This window comes from Muntiacus reevesi, chromosome 11, assembly GCF_963930625.1.
Source record: "Muntiacus reevesi chromosome 11, mMunRee1.1, whole genome shotgun sequence".
In the NCBI taxonomy this organism is placed as follows: domain Eukaryota; kingdom Metazoa; phylum Chordata; class Mammalia; order Artiodactyla; family Cervidae; genus Muntiacus; species Muntiacus reevesi.
In genome coordinates, this window is record NC_089259.1 from 81,773,140 (window position 1) to 81,789,627 (window position 16,488).

At 54.0% G+C, this 16,488-nt stretch overlaps 1 protein-coding gene across 2 annotated transcripts in view; it reads left to right on the top strand.

Moving 5' to 3' along the window:
- Window positions 1-5,414: 5,414 nt before the first annotated feature.
- Window positions 5,415-16,488, top strand: part of ARHGEF7 (Rho guanine nucleotide exchange factor 7) — a 106,293-nt gene continuing 95,219 nt past the window's right edge. Inside the window, exon 1 of one of the 2 annotated variants that reach the window (XM_065902204.1) lies at window positions 5,415-5,796. In XM_065902204.1, coding sequence (XP_065758276.1) covers window positions 5,632-5,796 — 165 coding nt within the window. In that variant the 5' untranslated portion in view covers window positions 5,415-5,631. The remainder of the gene's footprint in view (window positions 5,797-16,488) is intronic. The other variant, XM_065902205.1, reaches the window with a different exon arrangement.

Genomic DNA, 16,488 nt, shown 5'->3' on the forward strand with positions numbered 1-16,488 from the left:
GTCTGTTGAGTCTCCTGCATTGGCAGGAGGGTCTTTTATCATTAGGGCCCTCTGGGAAGCCTAATGACAGACAATCTGATGGCAGACTATGGGCATTGAGGGTATAGAAAGCGGAGAAGGCAACGTTCTCCAGTGGGGTCTCTGGAACTGTGGGGTTGAAGCTGATAAGCAGCGGGAGGTACAAGCCTTCTGCAAGTCTTGCCTCTCGGGCAGGTGGTGAGCAGGAAGAAAACGTCACGTTGGAGGGGAACAGTGGGTCACGGCGGCTCACTTTAAAAAGCAGAGCTATACCAGTCTGACTATAAGCCAAGCGAGGAAAGATAACCATTTATTAAATGGAAAACTATGATGCAACTTTTGAATTTAAAAAAATGGACAAAAAAAATGGAACAAAGATATCTGAACACACCATCAAACACTCAGAAGAGGAAAGTAAACCTCAGCAATGTAAGGTAGAAGTAATTTATTTATAATGACAGGGACAAAAATGAAGTCTATTGGTCAGTACACTAAACGTGAATGGACTTATTATGAAAAAGAAAACAGATCCTGTCAACGAGGCATAAAAAATAAACCCATTTATGCTCTTGGCACAATCTAACTTAAAGTGAGGAAGAGAGGTTGAAAATGAAGGGAAAGAGTCATCAGGTAAGTATAAGTAAGAAGGAAACAGGAATGGAAAACTATGATCAGATCCATGGAAAATAAGCATAAAAGAAATAAGACAAAGTTGAACATTATGAATTGACTGAAGGCAGAATTTGTGAAAAGGAGATATGGTTTCAATTCACCTGTGCTTTGAACATGTCACATAAGATGTTTCAATGATTTGAGATTTAGGAAAAATGTGATTTTAACATCTACATCTGTCGGGATTGGACATATCTCACAGAAAGGGTGGGGGCAAGATTCAAAATCTCAGCGGGGCAGGGGTGACGCCTCAGGAACGTCAGCGGGGACTCTGGCTGCGGGGACTGTTGTCAGCTTCGGCCCCCCACTTGCAGAAAGCCCGCTGGAGAGCTTTGCCCTCTGCGCTTTCCACGCCCTGCAGATGGCCGTCCTGCGCCTGTCTGGGTGGTGACGACACCACCTGGCCACGAGGTGGGGCTGGTGAAGCACACACGCCAAGTACACATAAACCTACAGCTTGGCAGAGTCTTGAACCAACATCGACGCCCTGGCTTTGAACCTTTCTCGGGTTGTGTGACATTATCTCTGGAGGAAGCCAGGGGAAGGCTACCTGGGAGCCCTCTGTCCTATTTTTGCAACCTATTGTAGGTCTAAAATTATTTTGGCATAAAAAGTTCTTTTTAAAAAAGCACAAAAACCGTACCTGCTAAATAGAAGCTTATAGTCTCCTGAACAGAGAATATGCATCTTTTTATGTTCACGGCAGATTTAAAATCTTAGCAAATCTTGAAAAGCAGAGATCTATAAGTTCAGTTGACTAAGAGTCAGTGGCCAACAAACCTTCAATTTCTTGATAATTAAGAAACATATTCCTAGGAAATATTTGCTCAAAGAGGAAATCAGAAGGGAAATTGCGAGTCCCCTTGGGAGCAATGAAAAAGAAAGTACCATCTAATAAAACTCATGGGACACAGTGAAAACCGAATTCAGAGGGGAAAAAAAAGGGTAATTGATCACTAATCTTGGAAAATGAGTAAAGAACCATGAAGAATTATAATGGATCTGGGATTTTAGCCATTTGAAAGCTAATGCAGTTAAGCCAAGGCTTCGTGGCTGCTAGAAGAAGACACAAGACTCCCAGGCCAGAGAAAGAGGAAGGACCGCGTGACTCAGCATGGCCTCGGCTTCTCACCAGGACCCCCGATCCCAAGTCCAGGGCAAAGACGGGCGGGCTCAGCTGGGCACCACTCACGGGGGGCTGTGTCACTGCTGAGAACCCCAGGCTGGCAAACCCTGATCTTCAAAGGGACTGCAAAATGAACCTGCCCAAACCTCATCCTGGAGGAAACGTTATTTATAATCTGCTGGTCAGCGAGAAAATTTGTCCTCTGCCCTGGAGGGAACCAACCACACATCTACCTTTAAAAGGCTCCTTGGTCCAAAATACTGTTGAAGAAGTGCAAATCAAAACGACAGTGAGCGAGCCCTCACACCAGTCAGAATGGCCATCGTCAGAAAGTCTACAAACTGCAGGGGGGGAGATGGGGACCCTCTTACACTGCCGGTGGGAATGCGAAGTGGTGCAGCTGCTGTGGAAAGCAGTAGGGGGTCATCTCCTCCCTTCCTCACTCGTCCTCCCCGGGCTCACTCCCCAAGTGAACTATTCGAATCCAAGTTGGCGCATCTGCTGTGGGGACCCAACCCAGGCTGAGTGTCTTGTCGACATTAGGTATCACGATGACTACAATTTTCCTGCCCTGAGTAGCTGCTCAGCTCTATCTGTCCAGAAACTATATTTTCCTGCTTTGCATCTTTGATTTTTAGCATTTGACCACATTTAAGCCAAATAAGTAGAATACTGTTTTAGTTACAGTGAGCTTCACAGAACTGCTTCCCACTGCATGTTTCAATCTAGATGACCATCCAATTCAATAAAAGCGTCTCTACAGGGAGTGATGGCTAGATAAACAGCCATCTGTCTGTCTGGCTTCCGGCTGGGGTAGGTTTTAACATTTCTGTAACACCATCCTCCGAGGATCAAGCTAACAAATGGAGTTAGCGCTGTTCAGATGAGCTGTGGTAGCTCCAGGTTTGGGACTGTTTGTGGGTGGAACCCTGACAGTGGGCTGCATGTGGCCATTGGATAAACAGGCAGCCAAGCTGGGAATGAAGCTCAAGTCCTCATGAGAAATGAGGAAACTGAGGGGCCCAGGCCCATGTGGAGAGCCCTTCCACGATCTTTCGGGGTACATCAAAGGGCATCACAGACAAGGCCAAAGTCCTCAGGCAGCAATATTCTTAACTGGCACCAACCCAGAAGAACAAAGAGTTCTCCTGCACAGGAGCTGGGAAAAATGTTAAGCTTAACCAGATGCCTACCTTGGATAGTCAGCGCAATTATACCCTTAAAAACACCTAGGTATGAGCAGTGTTACTTTCTAGAATGACTTCCAAATAATCTTTTTTGAAATGAATGTACATCCAAAGTAACAGAATGCTTCTGGTTGCTATAGAGCATTTAAACTTTCCGTGGTCTCCCTTCTGATAATGCTTGCCTGCCGGATTCAGTGGCTACCTAAGGCCACTCCCTGGAGTCACCTTTCTGCAGGACCATTTGATTGAGTCAAGCTGACCCTTAAACCTGCTTTCCAGATTATAAGCATCGGACGTAATTTAATGCATCTGGAATTGTAACGACTAGACTCTAAATCATGTGTCCAATTCAGAAGTAATGAGAGTAAACAGGAATCTTTTGAACAGCTACTCTTGGGTGAATACCCTTTTGTTGATAAAGCCTTGGGCACAGAAGTTGATGGAGCTGGGAGCTGTCCTGTTTCTTAGAAGCTGTAGACGGATGTGGTCTGGATAGCGGGTGCCGAGCATGGGCCCTGGAGCTGCAGAACCCAGGCTTGAGTCCGTCCCACCACTCGTGGGACGTAACCTTCCCAAGGCTGCCGCAGTGACTGTCACATGGAGCAGACCCTGGGAGCTCAGGAAGTGACCACCAAACACATGGCCCTTTAAATCCTGCTGCTCTCTTAAAATTCATGCTGCCCTCTGAACCACCCGGTGTTCACACCTGGAAAGAAAACTTAGCCACTTAACTCGAAGCTGGAAATAAATGCAGTTCACAGTTGCAAAAGAAGTGCTCTGGAAGAAGAAGGAAGAGGAGAGTCAAGCCTCTGGTTTTTTTTTTTTTTAAATCTTCATGTTTTCTAATACTAGTCACTAATGGGATTAATATATTCAATATGTGCCTGGCACAGACTAAGCTCTTTGTGTGCGCGTTCTAGCTCAGTCACTTCAGTCGTGTCTAACTGTGATGCCATGGACTGCAGCCCGCCAGGCTCCTCGGTCGGTGGAATCTTCCAGGCAAGAGTAGTGGGGTGGGCTGCATTTCCTCCTCCAGGGGATCTTCCAGACCAAGGGATTGAACCCACATCTCCTGCGGCTCCAGCACTGGCAGGCAGATTTTTTTTTTTTTTTTACCACTGAGCCACCGGGGAAGGGCAAGCTCTCTGTAGGTGACCCTTTGAAATTGCCAGGGGCAGTCAATGGCAAGCAAACAGGCAAAGCACTCAGGGACGGGACGGAGCAACGGATACACGGACACCTTCAGGGTCCTTCTTCTAAGCAGAGGCTCGCCTCCTCCCTCGGCATGCAGTGCCACTGTCATTCCTTGCTGGAAGAAGCTTCTTCGTCAGAACAGTCAGATGGCTGAGTTCCTTAGGCCTGGCCCACTCGGTTCACAGCCGGACATTTGAGCATCTCTGAACCACACTGTGACCTGGCCAAGTGGCCTGTTTGGACTTGAGTCCTTCCTTCCCAGTCATCTGTGCAGACCCAGCTCAGGTCCTGCTGTTTTCTTGACCTTCCTCCCACAGTGTCTGAACACCACCATCAATTTAACCTGCGGTGGCTTCAACGTTTCTGGTCCTGGAGGGTGGGCCGGCCGCACCCGGCCAGGGAGGTCAACCCGAGCCGGGCAGACGGGCCTCCAGGCTGGGGGCAGGCTTACCACCGATCACACGGCGCTCCGGCCGGTCACGTCCCCAAGGAGCGCAGCAGCAGCACAGGGAAATCAATTCCTCCCCGAAAGAGACCCATCTGGTTCCAGATTTAATTATCATTGTGTTCCGTAGTTATTGGCTCGCAAGGTAGCGCAGAGAAGGAACCGTCTTGTTTTCAGCTCCCTCCACCCGCGACCTCTTGAAATAAAATTTTACCTCCTGGCAAAAACAAAAAGAGCTTTCTGGGAAGCACTTAATCATTTAAACATTCATGAATCAGGAATACAAACAAAGGTCCGAGTCTCTCGAGGAGCGAAGGAGGCGGCAGAAGGGCCAGGACAGCGAGAGGAGCCCGGCCAGGGTCTCCACCTCCGAGGGGGCTGCCCCGGGCCCCGCCGGGCGCACCCGTGAAGGGCGCGCGCGGCCCGCGGGCGGGGAGGCGCGGCGAGCTCTCGCGGCCGGCGGGCTGTCGCCTCCTGGAGGTCATCGGGCCCTTGGGGCGGGGGCCCTCCAGCCGGCGGCGCAGGTGGGGACGCGCGCGCACCTCCGGCGGGGTGCGGAGGGCGCACGGCGGGGGCGCACGGCGGCGGGCCCGAACGCGGGGGCCGGCGCTGCCCGGCTTCGACTCGGGTCCGGGCGGCCCTGGGTCGGGGCGCGGGGCCGCTCCGGCGCGGCGTCTTTCTTCTGCTCGCGGTGATGTCATCGGCGGCAGCGGCTGGGGGCCGGGAGGCGGCGGCGGGGGCGGTGCCGGGCGGCCGCCGCAGGTTCATGTGCATCTAATGAAAAGGCGCTTGACAGTCGGCCAGGACGCACGCGAGGGAGCGCGAGCCGGCCGGACCGCGGCGCCGCCCGAGCCAATCGCCGTCGCCGGGCTCTCCATGGGCGAGCGGGAGGAGGGGGCGGTGGGCGCAGCCGGCCGGGCCGCGGCCGCTCCGAGGTGAACGGCGCCGAGACGCGCTCGCGGCGCGAGGAGGCCGGGCGCGCCGCCGCGATGAATTCCGCCGAGCAGACCGTTACGTGGCTCATTACCTTGGGCGTGCTGGAGTCGCCCAAGAAAACCATCTCGGACCCGGAGGGCTTCCTGCAGGCGTCTCTGAAGGATGGGGTGGTCCTCTGCAGGCTGCTGGAGCGCCTGCTGCCCGGCACCATCGAGAAAGTGAGTGCCCCCCGCCCGCCCCGGCCCGCGCACGCACCCCCGGCGGACAGGCCTGGGGCGGAGGGAGGCCCGGGCGGCGGGAGGCCCCGCGCGGACGGAGGCCCCGCGCCCCACCTGGCCCCCGCCGCGGCCCGGGGTACGCCGAGACGCGCGGGCGCGGGGTCGCCGGCGCCCGCACCTGGTGGCCGCGCGCGCGCGCGGAGAAGCCCACGCGCCTCTTTTGTGCGCGGGCCCGGGCGCGCGGGGGGCGCGCAGGCTGCGCGGGGGGCCGGCGGCGGCGGCGGCGGGATCCCGCCCGGGCTCGGGGCGCCATTGTGTGCGGAGCCGGCGGGGGTGGGGGGCGGCGTTCGAGGGGAGCGCCCGGGGAGGCCGGGGGTCGCGGGAGCCCCGCCCGCAGGAGGAGGCGCCGCTCCGGCGACCTGAGCCGAAACCGGGCTGCGGCGCCCGCGGGGCGTCCTCCCCGGCTTTGTTTGAACAGCTTTTGTTGCTGGTTTCGTGTGAGACTTTCGGCCTCTGGTTCGCTGGCCAGTTGCATTTTTTAAAAGATGCGTTTATCAGTCGCGGAGAGCTGGGCTGGGAGGTGGTGTGCTGACCTCCCCAGGGAAGAATTCTGTCTCCAAACCCGGAGGACCGCACGCGGGGTCGGGAAGCCCTGGCGTGTTCAGGGCCGGCCGCAAGTCCTAGGTTGCATTTTCAGGTTCATCGCTGGTTCGGAACAGAATCCCGAGTCTCGCAGACCCGACTGCCCTTGTCGGTGACTTGCGGTTTCCTCGCGGCTGGAGTGTGAACCTTGACCGCAGCTCTGAGTGATTTAACTTTGCTTTCCCCTGGCTCAGCTGACAAAGCAGGACCCAGCCGATAGGGCGCTTTTAAACACGGTGCATCCCCGTGTTTCAGAAACACTACAATCTTACCCCAGGTTTTTTTTCTCCCCCATACATAATCTTAAGATCAACAGTTACTTAAATGGTGTTAAATGTAGAAATTAAAGTACACCATAACTTGGAAAAATTATTTAATTTTTTAAATAGGGTGTATTGGCCCCAACGGTACAGTATCAATTTGCTAACAATAACATGTTAATTAGGTGACTTTAGAAAGTAAAATGTTTTTTTTTTTTTTTTTTTTAGAAAGTAAAATGTTTAATCTTTTAAGTTCATGCATGTTCTGGCACTACATTTTAAAGGTCAGAAAAGATTGTATTCATCTGAATGGTGTATACATACTAGGTTCAGGTATTTTCTTATTTGGAATATATTTTTTTAAAACTATTTTTTATTGGAATATAGCTGATTAACGATGCGGTGATGGTTTCAGGTGGACAACAAAGGGACTCAGTCACACAGACACATGTATCCTTTCTCCCCCAAACTCTCCTAACATCCAGGCTGCCACATGGAACACATTTATGCAAACAGAATCTGCATTTTAGAAAGACTGTTCCCCTGTCTGTCCAGGTAATAAAAATGTTGCTCTTCAGTGAACCTGGTGTCACAATAAAATTATTCCTGAAGACAGGAATAAAGGGCAGACTAACTTCCAAGGCACTCAGAATACTTTGTTGTCATCTGGATATCAGGACCTCTGGTAATAAGAGACAGATGTTGAGAAGCATTGAAAATGCATGCTACTTAACCAAAACAGGCTTATATAAAAGACGGTCACATTTCTAAGAGTAAAGCTTTAGAGACTTCAGAGGCTGTTTGATTAGAAACATGTCATTATCAATGCATACGCTGTTTGCATATTAACTGCCTTCATATTGACTGGTGGACTTCAGGAATCATTCTTTTAAATTGTAGAAAGATTTTCTTAGAAAACTGTAGCACTCCTTTCATCTCGGAAGCAACAAAGAGAGGAATGACTAACATGTTTAATTTGCAGAAGCCAAACTGAAACAACCCAGCATGCTCTAAACCCATGGTCGTTTGGGAACTTCTTACAGTGCAGCCACCCTTTCATCACCGCCCCCCCACCCCCGCCCCGAGGCCCCAACTGGTTTGTTGAGAGGGACCCAGCCACGGTGCAAGTTCAGTGTCAAAGTCGCAAATTATAGACGTAGTGACCACTTCTCTGTGGTACAAAGGTAGGTTTGAGGAGTAAAATATTAGCCATTCTCCGCCCCTGGAAACCCTGGGTTTCGGAAGTTTCATGAGCATTTTCCATTTCCTGAGACGCGTTATTTACTTGAACTTTCCCCTGTTTGCATGCACACCAGATAACTTTCCTGTTTGCCAGAAAGCACACACGCTGAGCACCCTTCACCCCAATGTGGGAACGCCAGGCTGAGGATGTTGCTTTTCCTTAAAAAGGAACGTTTGGAAACATCACCGAGTATTCACATGGAATCGAAAGGCTCTTGACTCGGCCCCAGCTTGCCACTTGAACACATGGAAGACTGGTTAACTGGGTGTCAGCAGCCTGCAACTTAACTTTTTGCAAATTCACAAAATGTAAAACGAACCATCAGATGGAGGAGAGCGTAGCACAGAGTCGGGAGCGTTGGGGCGGCTCGGGTTTCCCATGTGCCTTTCATTAAGAAAGCATGTCCCCGTATGTTTTGTGCCTTTGTAGGTTTGTTCTGTTTCAGGGCCGGCAAGAGGGTGAGGAACGAAAGAAGTTCATCACGGTTCAGATTGTTCTGCTTGCTTTACAAAGCTTTCTGTTGAGGTTCCCTTCACGTGGCCTGCTTTTCTTTAGGCGGAAGGTCAGACAGGGACAGGAGGGGCTCAGAAACTTCCCAGGAGCGGTTCAGGCGAGAGGTGCAGTTTGTTACCGCCGAGGGGGTCCTCTCTGCCGAAGGGGAGAGAACAGCGGGTGTTCTGAGGTTTCCTCCATCTCCCTGGGCGAGCCCCTGCTGCTTCGATTCTGCCTGGTGACAGCCAGGGTGTTTTTCTGACCTGCCTGTACTGTTTGCTTCCGTCATTCATTCCTCCCGTGATGAGGAACACACGGAGGCTGCAGGGTCCAGGGAGCCCTCTGGGCACCCAGCTCCTTAGGTAACCCTTTAACCGACTCTGAACCATGTAGTCAGAGGGGGTGAGATTGAGAGGCAGTCACACCCCAGCCTCTGAAACTCCTGTAGGACCAGGAAGACACGTTCGGATAATGGGAGTGGTCAAAGGCTGCTTTACTTGCTTACTTACTTGGTTGTTGGATGCCCCTCGCGGCTAGTGGGGTCTTGGTTTCACCAGGAAGCGAACCCCGGCCCTCGGCGGTGAGACTGTGGAGTCCTAACCACTGCACCGCCAGGGAAGTCCCCGGGCCGCTTTAATGTCGCGTGTTACTGCGGCAGATGACGTTGCTCGATTCAAACACTCAGGGACCCGGTTCCCCCTCTCTCTGCCCAGGAACACAGCGCATGCCGTAAGCCACAAAGTCTGGCCGGGAGACCCTCTCCCACCGCGTCTGTGGAGTCACGCTCACTGCCCTGTGGTCCCGCCCGTGCCCGAGGTGTGGTGTGCGTCCAGACTCGGGGGAGCCGCTGGGCTGTCTGTTACCTTCCTGGGACTTCGCAGCAGAGACCCGCAGACTGGCCTCACATGCCAGGATTGCACGCTCTCACACCCTGGGGACGGTGTGGCGGGCAGGCCCGCGCCCTCTGCAGCACTTGGGGGTCTGTCCCCCCGCCCCGAGGTCTCTGCTGCTTCCTGGCTGTGGCAGCACAGGTCCAGCCTGCCCACGGCGTCCCCTGGGGTGTCCTCTGTGTCGGACGCCCCTTTCATAAGGATGCCTCCGGGAATGACACTGACTGTTTACCTCAGCAATGACCTTGTTTCCAAATAAGGTCCCATTCTGCCCTGGGGCTGAGGGCTGGAACAGACGAGTTTCCGGGGTCATGACCCGACCCATAAGAGATTGCACAGTAAGTTTGACCGAATCAGCTTATTATGTGTTGACCTGCCTGCAGGTGCAAGGTGCTATGGGAGACAAGAAAGACGGCATCACAAGCTCTTAAGGCTTTTAGTCCAGGGGAAGACATAATTCTGAAAACAAGAGCAGTGTGGGGCTGAAGGAAAAGTCAGAAAAAATGTCCGGTGTAGACAGAGAGGGGCTGAGGAATGAGGAGCTGGAAGGGACTTGCCTTGGGCTGTCCAGCCTCTGCTGATTTCTGAGGCATGGGTTAGAGTATGGTGTTTGTTTTCTCAACCTATGATCGGGGCTTTCCTGGTGGCTCAGCAGAATCTGCCTGCCAAAGCAGGAGACCTGGGTTCGATCCCTGGGTGGGGAAGATCCCCTGGAGAAGGAAATGACAACCCACTCCAGTATTCTTGCCTGGAGAATTCCATGGACAGAGGAATCTGGCGGCCTTCAGTCCACGGGGTCGAGAAAGAGTCGGACACAATTTGGCGACCACACAGCAACAGCAAAGTGATGGGGCATTGCTGCCTGCTCTTCTGCAGGCTTGCAGAGAGTCCGTGCACTCTGATGCGGCAAGGCAGGAAGAAACTGCATTTTCCTGACTGATTCCTGACTTGCTTTCTGCTCATTCTTGAGATTCTGGGTCGGGCTGGGGTAGAAGAAAAATGTAGTCCTAGTGGCCATTGGACAGCGGTTCTGAGGGCCCACCTGGAAAGGCGTGTCTTTTTTCTGGCCCCCTGAGAAGGATGTGGTCGGCAGTGTGGAGTGGTGTCAGGGCCTTACTCCGGATCAGCTGGTTTGGAAGCCGGCGCCCTGTAGCTGCCACAAACACCTGCTCATCGCGGGTGAAGCTCTCCGAGAGAAAGGTTCCAGAATGCATGGACTTCTGTGTTTGTAAGGAGAAGACACCTTTCAAGTCTGCAGACGGAATTACTGACTGTATTGAGTTACTTCTAATGAAACTGCTTGAGGTTACAGGATAGTTGATTTTGTCCTAAGAAACATCTGCCTTTGAAGCAGTGACTTTCAGATACTACCCAGCACCAGTGAAGAGAGGAGCCGTAACTGCGCTTGCTGCTTCATTCGGAACAGAGCAGACACAACTAAATTCCATTCAAGTGGGACTGCCTCCCGTCATCTCCGGAGAGCCACGCTGGAAGTGCTGGGGTGTCCATGCCGGCATTCCCAGCGCGCACACACGCGCGCACAGGCACACGCGTGCAGAGTGCCTTGGGTTTGCGGGCGCTGGGGAAGGGCCGCAGGCTGCCCTTTCGTGGGGGAAGCTGTCCCCGGGGGCCCTGGGGCGGGAGGACGCGGCCTGTGTTCTCCTGGGAACTCATGCTATGGATGGAAGTGGCACCGCGTGGCCTTCTTCCCGCTTTCTCTGAGCCCAGCCACCTTCAGATGAGGCTCTTTTCCAGAAAGCACTGAGCGCCGTGAGCGGCTAAACTGCTGTGGCCTCACGTGGCCCCCGCTTCACGGGGGAGGACCCCGAGGCCCTGCAGTCTGCCGAGCCCAGATCCCCCCGGGTGCCCGCGGCCCCAGGCGGGACCTCCCGGGCGGCTTTGGTGAGCCCCGGCTGGGCCCCCGTCTGCTTCGGGGTCACCAGCCAGGGCGGGAAGGCCGCGGACGTGAGCGGCCGCAGCGGACACGAGAGCGCAGCGTTAGGTTCGCTGCCGTCTGGGCATCCGAGGAGGGAAGGGCGGCGTGATGCCGTGCGCATGTGCAGGCGGGCGGCCTGGCTGGATGGGAGTCGGGGGGCAACGGCAGGGAAGGGGGGCGCTGGAGCCGGCCCTCGGAACTCGTCTCCCGTGAGAGGCGGCCTCGGGAAGGACGCCCCCACGGACGAGTGTTCAGCTCTCGTTCTGGCACCTGATAACCTCCGCTGGGCTCCTGGGCCTTCGGACCCTGAGTTCACTCAGAGTCCATCTAAGCTGAGATTTAAAACAATGCCGTCTGTGTGTGCGTGCGTGCGTGCGTTAGTTACACTTACTTGGTGGGACTGCTTCTGGACTTTTGGGCTGGCATTGCACGGGGGTCAGGAGGAGGCCAAGGCCCAGCCCTCCCTCTGGGAGCTCACCTCTGCCCAGGGCAGCACCGGTGCTGGGAGGCCCAGCGGTTCCCAAGACCCACTATTCCCCTGGGCCTGTACCGTGGGGTAAGTCCCAGGATGTGCTCCAGAATCGTCCATTTGCTGTGTGACTTTGGACAACCTGCCCTGCTTCTCTGAGCCTCACTTTCTTCCTCTTAAAAACAAGATTAGGGCTTCCCCAGTGGCTCAATTGGTAAAGAATCCGCCTGCAGTGCAGGAGACACAGGAGACGTGGGTTCGATCCCTGCGTCGGTCAGACCCCCTGGAGAAGGAAACGGCAGCCCACTCCAGTGTTCTTGCCTGGAGAATCCCATGGACCGAGCAGCCTGGCGGGCTGCAGTCCAGGGGGTCACAGAGAGTCAGACACGACTGAGCGAGAGAGAGAGAAGATCAAGATTAACCATTCCTGCCTGGAGGAAACGGCCTCGTGGGCCAGTAGGCTTGTCACGAGGGTAGGTGACTGGACGTGAGGGGTGGTGTGCGGTGCTCGGCACAGACCAGGCCCTTGTGGATGATACTTTACAGATCAACACCTTGTGCTCTGGCCAGGAAATCTAAGCCAGGATTTGAACCTTAAGGCCACCCACATCCGGGAATATGTCCTTATTCTCACAACTGGACAGATTCTTGCCATCTTAGGGTGCTGGCGGCCCTCCCTTCTCACCCTCATGGATCCCATGGCCCGGGGTGGTGTGACCACGGGATTTGTTCCCGGGTCCTCCGCTTAGCCCCAGGTCCCCACGCAGCTGCTGAGCGCACGCAGCTGCCAGCTCGAGGGGCCAGAGGGCCGGCCGGGGGCTCGGGTTTCGTGTGTCTAGGGTTTCGTGCATGGAAGGGCCCAGAGTCACAGATGGGCAGTGAGGCCCGCCAGGGCCCCGTGTCTGCACCGGGAGGGCGTCCTGGGCCTGCGTGCTGGGAACCGTTTCTGACGTTTCCTCTCCTCCTCAGTTCTACCAAGTTAGGGTTGGATCATTTGTTTCCTTATGTTTTTTTGTCTTAACTTTAGCTCTGTATTTCTCGTTTTATGAACCAGACTGGTAGTTCTCAGCCTTGCTTTTGTGGGGTAGTCCTGTAATCCAGGAAGAAGGGTGGGATGTTTGTACATTTGCAACACATTTGTTCAAAATTATTTTAATCTTCATTCAAATGTCAACATGTTTAACCGATGTATTTATGTTCCTACTGTGTGCATGCTAGTGTACCCATCATACACATGGAAACACACACACACACATGTGTTCTGTACTGCCTTTTCCGGCAAGTCGTAAGAGAAACCGTAGGGTCTGAAGTGTGAGGCATTTGTGAATTCTCGGTGGAAGGCGTTCTCACGATGTCATGTGGCCCAGACTCGCCATTTTACAGATGGGTTTGCTGAGGGCAGCACCATACGGTTGTGTGAGTTGCGCACTGTGCAGCCTGGGGGGGAGTCGTTCACACTGTAGTCTAAATGAACAGGGTCTCCAGGACTGTGCCGGGGCAATGGGGCATAGAGGTCAGCCTCCACGGAGGTCAGCTTCGTAGGGCACACAACAGATTGGAGAAGGGCCCCACGCCCCCTCCTCACTGCCCCCTGCAGCCACGCCCCTCCTCACTGCCCCCTGCAGCCACGCCCCTCCTCACTGCCCCCTGCAGCCACGCCCCTCACGGCTTGTCTGAGTCACGCTGCAGCTCTTCCCATCGAGGGGTGGGTTGGGGCCTGTTTGCTCACTTCTTGCATCTGAGCTGACCTTGACTTGTTCTGGCAACGGATGTGGCAGAAGGGGGCAGGCACCAGTTCCCAGGAGGCCTGGTGTGTTTCCATGCTCTCTCAGAGCCTGTCTGCACCCGGGACCAGCCCGGACCCCAAGACCACAGGGCCAAGAGCCCAGCTGTCCCTGCTGAGAGCCCCTGGGCCCATCCGCAGCCCTCCGACCCCATTCATGGGCCAGTCCCGCCGAGGTCAGCAGAGCTGCCACCTCGATCAGAGGTCCCCACTGCTGCGTGAGCCCAGGCGAGCTGAGCACCGCCCGGCAGGCCTGCGGCCCCACGGACGGAAGCACAAGCTCGCTTCAGCGGCCTCTGAGGCTTCCTGGCTGCTGGTTCTGCAGCCTCCCCGTGGCGGTGGACGCGGTACAAGGCTTGAGAGCGCTGGTGGTGTTTTGTGCGTGACCGTAATTGCTGTTACACTGACAGCAGCCTTTAAAAAGGAACTGATAAGGTTCCTATCTTTTCTCTAAAGAAGGTGCATGTGATTCAGAACCAAAAAAAGTGTAGCTCGCGAAGCCTCTCCCAGCTGACACCTAATGGTTTTATTTAAAACGGGAGCCCTGGTGTCCAGGTTTGCTCTGAAGTCGCAGTTCCTGGCAGAAGTCGTGTTCTGGCAGCATGACTTTTTTAGCAGTCAAGCAGAAACCCTGAGGACAGCCTGGTTTGGATTACCTGCAAGCCCTCTGGCCTGTGGTGGCCCTTTTCCCCCCATCCTGAGCGTCTCACTGCTGAGTTTCTGCCGGGAACACACTTTGCTCTGACTCCCTGAGCTTGAGATGGCTTAAGTTCATAAGAGACTTTTTTTTTGTACTTAAAATTTTTTTATTCCTAAAATTTAATCTAGCAAATTAATGTTCTAACTTTTGAAATATTATGTGTTTATTCTCAATGATGTCTTAGAGGAAAATACACTTTGGGTAACAAACATCTTAGTTGTTGAAAAGATCTTATTAAAACGTTTGACACATAATTATTTGTAAGTTCACAAGAGACTTTTAACTCCAGCTGAAGTTAGTAAATTTGTTCAGGAGTCTTGTCAGGAATATAGGCTTTCTGAAGAAAGCTTGTTGCTTTCTGTGTGTGCCTGTGTGGTCAGTTGCTCAGTCGTGTCCGACTCTTTGTGACCCCATGGATGTAACCCACCAGGCTCCTCTGTCCATGGGATTTCCCAGGCAAGAATCCTGGAGCGGGTAGCCAGCCCTATTCCAGGGATCTTCCTGACCCGGGAATGCGTTCCGAAAGGTTATGACTTTGTCCGTCACTCTGTGAAGAATGTTGTAGAAATTCTGTAGAAAGTTGGGCGCTTCGGAGGCCTCGTCCTGGCCCTGAGGCCGGGTTGCTGGCTCTCGGGAGGAGCCAGAGGCGTGGGAACGCACGCCCGTCAGCCTCCGCTTCTCGGGTGACCGCAGGGCCGTCTCTCTGTGGTGCTGGAGAAACTGCCTTGTCCAGCGACGTGCGTAGCAGATTTCTTCTCATGGAAACGTGAAGTTTTCTGGTTGCGGTTCTCTTATTTGTTAAGGCATCTTCGTTTCCTTTGAAAACAAGCCCCATAAATAGAACGGGGTTAGGTTCTCAGCAGCCTCTTGGCAAAGGTTAAGCGTCCAGAGAGCAGCAGACGTTGAAGCCACGCCTCTGAGTGGCCAGAGCCTGGGACTGAGCGTCTCCCAGGCTTCATCTTTGCAAGAGGAATGGGGAGGAAAGTTTTGTTTCTCCTTCCTCTGACCTCTGACCAAGCACGTTTACGTAGACTGAACCCGGGTAACTGCCTGTCGCGAGCCCAGGCTGGGTCCTCACATAACTGACAGTAACGATTTAACTGGGTGTGAGTCTTAGGCATCCTGTTTATAAATAGTTAGAACGATGTTCTGGGAGTCAGAGGGAACTCACCCTGCACAGGATTTGAGGCTTCTGTGGGGTGGAACAGAGCTGCCGTCTTAAGAAGCTAGAACAATAAAGGCAAGTTAAGCCCAAAGTAAGCACCAGACAACAGAAAAATGAAGACCTCGATGACCAACCGGTGATGCGGAAAGCAGAGAATTCCCAGAGGGAGACAGCAAAACCCAAAGCTTATTCTCTGAGAAGAATCCACAGAACTGATGACCCTCTTAGGCTGGCGAGGAGAAATGGGGGAAGACAGAGTAGTCAGCCTAGGGGCCCCTGTGTCAGGGAGGGGCCGAGCGCAGGGCTGCGGGCTGTTGTGGGAACCGGGGCAGCGGTGGGCCGAGGCTGGGGGGCCCCGAGGCTCGGGGGCCCCGAGGCTGGGGGCAGAGTGTGGGGCCGCGAGAGGGGCCCGCGGGATCCCAGGATACGTGAACTCAGGGCGGGTTTTCACAGCCTCATGCTCATCAACGCTTGGAAATTTTGTTAACAGCAAGTTGACCTTCAGCAATTTTTTTTTTCTTGATAAAGGAGACTTTAGAAAACTCTGTTCCTTTCAGTAGCTTCAGGGAAATACATCTGTGTGGTTTTCCTTCACTTCCTACATGTTTTAACACGTGTTCAAGTCTGGCGAGTGTGTTGCGGCCAAGCAGTGGTCACTCTGAGCCCATTTCCAACTTATTATTTTTTTTGAAATAAATTTGTTTTACCTTTTTTGAAAATCTTTTAAAAAAAATTTAATATTTACTTATTTTTGACTGGGCTGGGTCTTCGCTGCTTTGCAGGCTTTCTCTAGTTGCGGCGAGTGGGGGCTACTCTGCAGTTTTTTGGTGCCCAGGCTTCTCCCTGTGGCGGCTTCTCTTGTTGCGGTCCTCGGGTTTCGGGCGTGGTTTCAGGCGCAGGCTCAGGGGCAAGTCCTGGGCTCCAGGCCTCGGGCTCGGGAGGGGCGGCTCCTGGGCTCCAGGCCTCGGGCTCGGGAGGGGCGGCTCCTGGGCTCCAGGCCGCGGGCTCAGGGGCAAGTCCCGGGCTCCAGGCCTCGGGCTCGGGAGGGGCGGCTCCTGGGTTCCAGGCAGCGGGCTCAGGAGGTGTGGCCCCCCGGGCTGAGTTGCTCCTTG